The 9,647-nt window shown below is 43.6% G+C and overlaps 2 protein-coding genes across 2 annotated transcripts in view; both read right to left on the bottom strand.

Annotated features, from left to right (window-relative positions):
• Positions 1–1,946: 1,946 nt before the first annotated feature.
• Positions 1,947–4,376, bottom strand: LOC107117822 (protocadherin beta-16-like). The gene has a single exon (XM_015419988.1). The coding sequence runs from the start codon at positions 4,374–4,376 to the stop codon at positions 1,947–1,949; it is 2,430 nt and encodes an 809-aa protein (XP_015275474.1).
• A 364-nt stretch (positions 4,377–4,740) lies between these two features.
• Positions 4,741–9,647, bottom strand: part of LOC107117821 (protocadherin beta-16-like) — a 7,027-nt gene continuing 2,120 nt past the window's right edge. The window contains exons 2-3 of the mRNA XM_015419986.1: positions 9,394–9,636; positions 4,741–4,863 (exon numbers count right to left, since the gene is read on the bottom strand). Of these exons, the coding sequence (XP_015275472.1) occupies positions 4,741–4,863; positions 9,394–9,636 (366 nt within the window). The remainder of the gene's footprint in view (positions 4,864–9,393; positions 9,637–9,647) is intronic.

Below are 9,647 nucleotides of genomic sequence, written 5' to 3'. Positions count from 1 at the left end.
TCTGACGGAAGTAGCTGGGCAACGGAGGAGAGCGATCAGATGCCGGGGTACAGCAATGACAACCGTTGCACTCTGTTTACCACCACTTCGGACCTAGTGGCAGAGTGCAACGGTGTAAAGGGATTTATAACGGTTAGGGACCGGAGGCAGATGTTCACCGTGTGAACGCCCGTAAGTACACCGGTTGGAACCGGCACCCTAACCGTTGTAAATCCCCCATCTGAACGCACCCATGGTGCCATGGTCTCCTAGATCAGCAGATCCCAACCTTTTGGGCCTGGTTGGAATAGTGACCAAACCAAGGCTGGCCCAAGGTTTTTCAGCACCCTAGATAAACTATGGCCTTGGCACCCATCCAGTTCAGCATTCCATTTTCTATACTGGCTAACCAGATGCTCCTGAGAGACCAACAATGTACAAAAGGTGCTTGCTGCCCCCACCATGAACTCCAAACAAGTGGCATTCCAACATACACAGTCTTTCAAATGGTTTCTATACTGGCTAACCAGATGCTCCTGAGAGACCAACAATGTACAAAAGGCGCTTGCTGCCCCCACCATGAACTTCAAACAAGTGGCATTCCAACATACACAGTCTTTCAAATGGAGTTTACATTCCAGCCTTTGACCGCACTCTCCTCCATTAATCCATCCTCCCTAAGATTCTCACTCACTCCAGCGACCACCAGGACCAGTGTTCCCTCTAAGCTGAGTTAGTGAGAGCTAGCTCACAGTTTTTTAGCCTCCAGCCAGATAATGAAACTGAAGCTCAAATACTTTGGCCACCCAATGAGAAGGGAGCCCTCACTGGAGAAGACCCTGATGCTGGGAAAGACTGAAGGTCGAAGAAGACGGGGACGGCAAAGGATGAGATGGTTAGACAGTGTCATAGATGCAACGAACATGAAGTTGAGCCAACTTCAGAGGATGGCGGAAGACCGGAAGGCCTGGCATGATCTGGTCCATGGGGTCGCGAAGAGTCGGACTCGACTGTGCGACTGAACAACAAACACAGATTTTCATTTTAGCTCAGGAAGGATGGCTCCAGAGCAAACTAACTTATGTAGTAGCCAAATCGCTCGCTCACAACTTTAATGCCAGTAGCTCCCAAAGTAGATTTTTTGCTTACAAGACTCAACAGCTTAGAGGGAGCACTAATCAGGACATGGATATGCAGTGCAGAAAAAATACCAACTAATGTATGACATGGATGATGATGCTTCCAAGGTCAGATCTGGGCTTCCAAGGTACCAAAGAAAGCAATGAAAAGGGCAGTGGCGACCATTAGGGAGGGCTGGCTTATGACCCCCTTGCAGAGGCTTTGCGACCTACTTTTGGGTACTGACCCACAGGTTGGGAAACACTGTCCTAGATCGTATCTTCAAGCTCTGGTCAAAATGTAGAAAGTTCTGACTTTCATTGACTGGCCATCTTTCCTGTAGGGAAGGTTAATGTTGCTTCACGTATGATTGCTTTACTTTCTTCAACCAACCCTCCATTCTTTTCTTTTAAAATTCTGTTTATTCACAGGTTCTCATGAGGGCAGCTACAGAGCAAGTTTCTGTGTTCCCAAAATATGTTTTCCAATTCCATTAAATTTGGGTATGACATAAAAAATAAACATGAAAATTCTACAGTAGTGAGTCAATGCTAGTTTCAGTTAAGAGGAAAAGCTTTAGTTTGTGCTCAGGTATGTTATCAGTGTGTAGGATTGTATGCAAACATAATCAAAGATATAGTTATTTTTCTCTATATACAGATCAGGAGAAATAAAATATGTAGATCAGGAGAAACAAAAAGAAGAAGAGTCTTTTATCCTCTCATTTACATTAATTTCCATAGGGAAATAAGATGCTCAACTCTCACGGTGTCAAAGAGAATTTTGAAATGTAAACTTTAGAACATAAACATTAGGAATTAATATACAAAAAATATTTAAATGTAAAATTATACTGTCACCTGACATACATGTTGATTTTCTGCTCCATGACTGAGAACTTCTTGGGAACCGGGTGAAATCCTTTGAGCCCCCTGGGACTGAGCAGGCTCCACAGAAAACACAGGAAAGAAAGGCCTGAGAAACCTGAACTCACTGTTCAGAGACCCACCAGCTAAGCACACCTCATAGTTGTGAGCCCGGGAGAGGGATCCAGCATCAGCATCTCCACAGTTCTCAGGAAAATTTGGTCCCAATGGGAAATTCAGGGCGGAGCTCTCTAGGAACTTCCTCCTTTTTTGAATCTTGATGGCAACAAACACCACAACAGAAATGAGAAAAATGAAGGAGATGGCAGCCAAGCATATGACCAGATACAACGTCAGGGTACGGTCTTCCCCCTCCACCACTTCATCCTTCGGGATATCCACCATTTTCATATAAGGGTCAGAAAAGCCATCCACTAGCAGAATACTTAGTGTGGCAGAGGTAGACTGGGGAGGGTGCCCATTATCTCTGACTCCGATGATAAGTTTCTGTTTGAAGGTGTCTCGTTTATTAATGGGCCTCATGGTTTTCACTTCTCCATTCTGGGCTCCAACACTGAACAGACCTGGTTCTGTGGCCTTCAGGAGCTCATAGGAAAGCCACGAGTTCTGACCAGAATCTCTGTCCACTGCCACCACCTTGGTGACCAGGTAGCCAGCCTCCGCCCCCCTGGGAACCAGGTCATTGGATGGGGAAGTGCCATTCTGAAGAGGGTACAGGATGAATGGGGCATTATCATTTTCATCCATGACAACAACTCGGACAATAGCTTCAGAGCTCAGGGGTGGAGAACCATGGTCCACAGCTCTGACAGTCACCTGGAAATCTTTTATCTGCTCATAGTCTAGGGATCGGATGGCATACAGATTTCCAGTTTCAGAGTTGATGGAGACATAAGAGGACACAGGTTGATCGCTGACCTTCCCAGGCAAAACAGAATAAGTCACTTTGGCATTCTGCTCCATGTCCGTATCCTTGGCTTGGACCAAACCTATCAGCAGACCTGGAATATTATTTTCCCATAGATGCATTTCAAATGTGGACTTCTGAAATACTGGAGCATTGTCATTGACATCTGAGATCTGAATGTTAATTACTCTTCTGGAAGTGAGTCTGGGAGAGCCCCAGTCTGTGGCTGTGATGGTGACGTTGTATTCAGAAACTGTTTCTCGATCTAATGCTCGGTGGGTCACCAGCTGGAAATAATTGGTCACCGTCGCTTTTAACACAAATGGTAAGTTTGCCTCAGTGGTGCAGGCAGTTCTGCCATTGTCTCCAGAGTCTCGGTCTGTGACACGGAAAAGGGCCACAACAGTATCTGGGGGAGAATCCTCTGGTAAGGGGCTAGTGACAGATGTGAGGGTCATCACTGGGGCATTGTCATTCCTGTCCTCAACCTCCACAATGACTTTGCAGTAATCGGTGAGTCCTCCTCCATCAGCGGCTTTGATATTCACATCATAAACTCTATTTATTTCATAATCAACTTCATCGGCCACAGTTAGTTCCCCAGTAAATTTATTTAATTTGAATAATCTTTGTACATCATCTGGCACCTGGCTGAAGGAGTAAGTGATTTCTGCATTAGAACCAATATCACGGTCATGTGCTTCCACTTTGGCTACGTGTGAGCCCGGTTCGCTGCTTTCCATTATTTTCACTTTGTAAACATTTTGATCAAAATGAGGAGCATTATCATTTGAATCTATAACTTCAATGATAATTTGTGCTGTGCCTGTTCTCTGTGGGATCCCTCCATCAACAGCCAACAGAGTCAGAAAAAGACGTGTTTCCTCTTCCCGGTCTAATTGTTTCTCCAATACTAATTCTGAAAATTTCGTTCCATCACTGTGGCTTTGCACATCCAGACGAAAGTGGTCATTTGGACTAAGTGTGTAATTCTGCACAGCATTTTCTCCCCTGTCTGCATCTTTGGCTTTCTCTAAAGGGAATCGAGTATTTGTTGGCATGTGCTCAGGTATTTCAAAGAGGAATTCCTTTTTAGAGAACTGTGGGGAATTGTCATTCACATCCTCTATTTCAACCTCAATTCTGTGCACTTGCAATGGATTTTCCAGTACAATCTCTGAAACCAAGATGCAAGGGTCTTTCTGACCAAAAAAAGCTTCTAGGTCTATTCTGTCCTTTAATATCACATTCCCAGTGTGAGGATCCAGCTGGAAATATTGCTTGGTGCCTTCAGAAACAAGCTGGGCCCTGCGAGCAGAGAGCTCCTTCACATCCATTTTCAAATCCTTTAGCACATTTGCCACCAGAGACCCACTTTTCTTTTCCTCAGGCACTGAGTAATGGAAGGACTCACATATTGCCCCACACATGCAGAGATAGAAGAAAAAAGACCAACCTTGCCAGTTGTTGGGATGCATCTCCATTGTCTCAGCCTCCTTCCAGGCACATCCAATGCACAGAATAGTTCTTTGTAAAGCAGCTGCTGGAAGTGATTGTTGTGTGGTTCCTGAGGCAAATCTTTCGTTTATCCTGTCCTTGCTTTTGGTTAGAGAGAGCAGTGGCTTTCCGCCCCTGAAATTTCAGACTCTTTGCCTGCAGTGAAGGCTGTTTTCTCTTTGAGATCCCTTCTAGTGAAGACAGCCGTTTTGTGAGAGAGCTGATATTCCCTGAAACTGCATTTTGTGTGGTGCAATTGCACCACCTTGTGTTTCAACAATAATATGACTCCTCTAAATTGCTTCTTACGACTGAACATGAAGTATCTTGTGCAAGGAGAGCTTGCGTTCTTTATATAATCTTTCGTAATGCATATTTATATAATCTTTCATAATGTAACATGGCCCCTATAGACCCTTGGGACTCATCAACCTCTGCATGTTTCCCCAGAATTCTTAGTGTATTTCTCTGAGACTGAAAAAGTTTTAAAACAGTGGGCTTATTAGAAAAATGTTAATATTTATTTATTTAAAGCATTTATGTGCCACTTTTCTACCCAAATAATGTCCCCAAGGTGGCGATCATCAAAACAATTTCAACATTAAAACATTCAAGACATTAAAACATGGGGTGTGTATTTATCTGTTAGACAGTAGAAAGCATGCTTGTTGTCGAACAAGTGAAACGTCGTATTTTCTCCATATGACTAAGTGTTTTAAATATATTTGTTTATCTCATGGCCATCTGCCTCATAAATAAACTTGCATTGGGGAAGGTGGGTCCCCAGTAACAACAACCAGTATCTCATGGCTATGCTTGTTTTTTTTCTGAGTGCAATACTCAAACATACACACCAGCCTTCATGATACGAGTTAAAGGCTGAGGTCACACACATTAAACAATCCACTTTCAGTGCACTTACCACCTGGGTTTTTCCAGTTCACACAGTAAAATCCAGTTGGAAAAGTGCACTGAAAGTGGATTGAAAGTGGATTAATTACTGTGTGTGATCGCAGCCAAAGTTCACTTTCTAAAAAATTATATCCTTTATTCTTTGCAAAGTTTAGCTATGAGGTATTGTACAAATTAAAAAACAATTAAAAAAACTACTATTAATAATCCAACTGCACTAAAATTAACTATAAAACCAGCAGTTTAAAGATTCTTCATAAGAACAATAATACCACCAGTAACTGTAGTCATCAGGGTGCCAGGGGAATAAAATGCTTATCTATACAAGGACAGTAGGGGAGGAGAGGGAACCAGAATGCTTTGGGGGGGAAACCTCTATTGTGGAAGTGCCACGACAGAGATGACCTGACTCTGCACATGGTGATCAGACCCACTGGTATTGATTTTAGATGATGAGCTCATTAATTGGAAGAAGCCAATACTTTAAATACTCTAGTCTTGGACAATGTAGGGTTTCATAACCAAATGGCCAGTACTTCTAACAAGAAGCTTCATGGGTGGAGCGCCCTTAGAGGAAAACTTAAGATGAATCTGAGTTTAAGGAACCCTGTTAGGGCCTAATCTATGTCAGGGATGTTCAAGGACCCATCAGTTTGGCTGATATTCTGTTTTCCGGTTGTATGTAGAGAACAGAATTTTCATTGAGCCTGTTGGGCAGTTACCTTTCAAATGTGCAAATGGCACAGTACAGTGCAATCAGTAGCATTTCATGCATGCACATTCTGCCATGTTCTTAATAAACTTCTTTTACTATAACTGGACACAAAGAATTTTCCAGTTATCTGTTGGAGAACTGTAGTATCCTAATCAGCAAGGCAGTTCAAATTACTTGGAGACAGCTGTCTTTTTTCTTATTCTTCGTATGTACCTCACACAGCTTGGGGTTCAGGAGAGACACACCTTTGCGGTGGGGAAGAGGAGAAGCTGAAAGAAATCTGATGGGAGATGGCTTGTGGCACAGAGTGGAAGGAGTAGGAACTCTACTGCCAGAAAGAACCAAGTGGGAAACTCACGAAAGATAGTTTTGGGGAGCAGTGGAGCTAATAGCAATTGCAGAGTGCTTCTACACCATATTTATCATTAGAAGCATTTCTCTGCGCACACACACACTGCCAGTCTGGCACGTCATTCCTTTCCCTGCTGGTGCTGTCGAAATGCTGAAGATAGTGGTGATGGTTAGGTTAGGTTCCACCTTTCCCTAAGAGCGACCAATAAGAGTTGTTGGAATGTTTGTGAGAGACAGCTAGAAAATAGCACTCAGTATTCCCTCTAAGCTGAGTTAGTGTGAGCTAGCTCACAGTTTTTCAGTCTCCAGCTCACACATTTTTGTCTTAGCTCAGGAAGGATGGCTTCAGAGCACACTAATTTATGCAGTAGCCCAATCGCTCGCTCACGACTTTAATGGCAGCAGCTCATAAAGTGAAATTTTTGCTCACAAGACTCCACAGCATAGAGGGAGCGTTGGTTAGGAGAGCAGTTAAAGAGTTGGCAGTGAGGGGAGTTGGAGGGTACCAAATATATCTGACTGAGTGAAGCTGAGAGCAGCTTAAAGCTTAATGGAAAGGAAAGTCAATTTACAACAAAAAAATCCCAAATGCTGGAATAGGGAAACAGTGTGAAAGTTCAAGGGAAAAGAAACGTTGTAAACCTCTACCTTACTTTCTTCAGTGTTACGTTCAAACCATAAATAAAAGTTAACCCCCTCTTTGTTTAACCCTGTGGGCTGCATGTCCCAGGGACAGAAACACCCCCACCCCCACACAAGTTCATATCTCAGTCTATGGCTACAGTACAGGATACAAATAAATGGTGGCAAGTGAGTGTATGAGACTCCAGCTCCAATAACTCAGTGAAGTGTTTGAATGAGGGCCTGTTATCAAAGGGGCTGGGAGAGCCAGCATAGTGTAGTGATTAAGAGTGGCAGACTCTAATCTGGAGAATTAGATTTGATTCCCCACTCCTCCATATGACGCCTGCTGGGTGACCTTCCGCCAGTCACAGGTCTCTCAGAACTCTCTCAGCCCCACCTACCTCACAGGGTGCCTATTGTTGGGAAAAGAAGGGAAGGAGATGATAAGCTGCTTTGAGACTCCATAGGGTAACTGAAGACTACTTGGAAGCGGTTGACAGGTAAAACGCTTCAGCCCCGTTTCCTAAATGGGAGAAAAGCGTTTGTATGTGAAATTACAAATATATTCCGGTAGGGAACCAGTTCTAAAACGGTTCTGTCTGAAATGACAGACCAGAAACTGTTTGGGAACCGTTCCTCTTCTGGATTATATCGTCTGTCTGAAATTCCTCGGTGTTATGCACTCTGTGGGAGTGGAGAAGGGCTGTCACAATGGTCTTCTCTGAGGGGGTCGATGGCTTGAAAGTAGTTTGTAACCTGCACAAAAAAGGTCGCTGTAGAGAATTGACTCTGATGTTTCTTGATGGGATTAGTGACTGCTCTTATTTTGAACTGGTGACATCTCTTTAGTGGACTGTTCCTTTCACACATCATTCTGAGTTCATATTATTTTGAAATCTCATCTTGTAACTCAGCCCGCACATCTACAGCACAATAGAAGAGTGAGCTCCAACCGCTTATAATATGTACTACGCAGTAAGTATTCCTGCAGGGGAAAAGTGTGGATAAGAGTCCTGCATTTTAAAACGCCTCATATATTCCATCAGGGTTTGCAAGTATATGCTTTAAAGATATACACATTTCATTTGCACTTGACAAATCACTAATCACTTACTGAGCTCAGTTCAATGTTCCAACTATTTCTATCATAGTTGTATTCCACTGTACATCCCAGTGAGAACGGTGGAATATTAATGAAAATAAATAAATAAAAAGTATTGGGGTGGGGAGCATGGCATAACTACTATACAAAGCCACCTTTAGTGGGGAAGAGGCCAGTGGATAGGGGACAAAGCACAGGGAATAAAATATACTGAGTTCCGAGGCGTAGCATAGTGATCAGCTCATAGTTTATTAGAAGTATCAGGAACTAAAAGACACAGTAGCAAGGTCGGAGCCTGCTTAAATCCCCAAGAACACCACACACAACACACACACACACACACAACCCGTGATAGGCTATTTACAGTGCCCTAACACCCATGGGTCCACTCCCAGAACCGGGGTGGCCGAATGGTCCACACTAGGATCCAAGCCGGCTATTGTCTCTTGAGTGAAGCTTAACCCTAGCACTTGACCACATGTTGGTCCAACCACGTGTGCAGTCCATGGTTAATACGTAACAGGGAAACTCCCAGACTTGGCCAAAAAGGCTTGGAGGCAGAGGTTGAAGTAAAAGATGGGAGGAAAAGGAGATGTCCAGGGCCAGAGAGACTGGAGATATGTTAGACTGAACAAGGATGGGCCATCATCATTACTACCACCCTCAATGGTGGAGAAAACAACAGGGTTAGGGGCGGTCCCCGGAAGAACTGCCACAATTTTGCATGGCACTGATACTGCTGGACTGCCTTGGACCATCAACAGGACAATATCACCCTAATGAAATGACTGATACCATCATCGGAGACCATCTTGTTTGTATGGAGCACTTTATTCTGTTTTTGTTGTGATTTAATAGTTTTACTGTTTTATACTGTTTTTATGTATGGGCTTGTGCCCCCGTGTAAGCCGCCCTAAGCCTGTTCGCGGGGAGGGCAGAGTAAAAATGCTAATAATAAATAAATAAATAAATAAATGTACAGCATGGTGGCAGGCTGAGGGAAAACACTCACATGCTATTCAGGGGCAGAAGATTTGCATACTGACACTGAGTTATGAAGTCTAAGAGAAAGGGAACTGGGACAATTGATCATGGGAAAGGAGATGTAGGAGGGGAAAGTATATGGGAACACAGGCCAGTGGCCAGCAGCTATCTAGCCACCATACAAGGAACAATATTCAGAAAAAGAGGATGGAGGGAAAAAATGCAATGTGATTGACTATTCAACAAAAACTTTATTCAGTCATACAACCCTGCTGAAAAATCTTTAGCATATAAGGAAGTTTAAAAACCTACTAACCTGTTCTCTTTGATTCTGTCCCTCTGCCTGCTCAGGAGCCTCTTGAGAGACAGAAGAAATCCTGTGATTCTCAGAAATGTTTGGGTCCCCCATAGAGAAAACAGGAATAAGAGGCCTAAGGAATCTGAACTCGCTGCTTAGTGATCCACCGGTTAGGCAAACATCGTAGTGGTAAGTCCGGGAAAGTGATCCACTCTGAGAATCGACACCGGTTTCAGGGATCTCAGGTAAGGCAGGTGGGAACTGAGGAAGGG

Source organism: Gekko japonicus, unplaced genomic scaffold (genome assembly GCF_001447785.1).
Source record: "Gekko japonicus isolate JY-2015 unplaced genomic scaffold, Gekko_japonicus_V1.1 scaffold4888, whole genome shotgun sequence".
Taxonomy (NCBI): Eukaryota; Metazoa; Chordata; class Lepidosauria; order Squamata; family Gekkonidae; genus Gekko; species Gekko japonicus.
The sequence above is the reverse complement of the archived record's forward strand: the minus strand, read 5'-3'. Positions and strand labels throughout refer to the sequence as shown.

Excerpts from the sequence above, each read along its gene's own strand:
- LOC107117822 (XM_015419988.1), bottom strand. The coding sequence starts at position 4,376 with ATGGAGATGCATCCCAACAACTGGCAAGGTTGGTCTTTTTTCTTCTAT.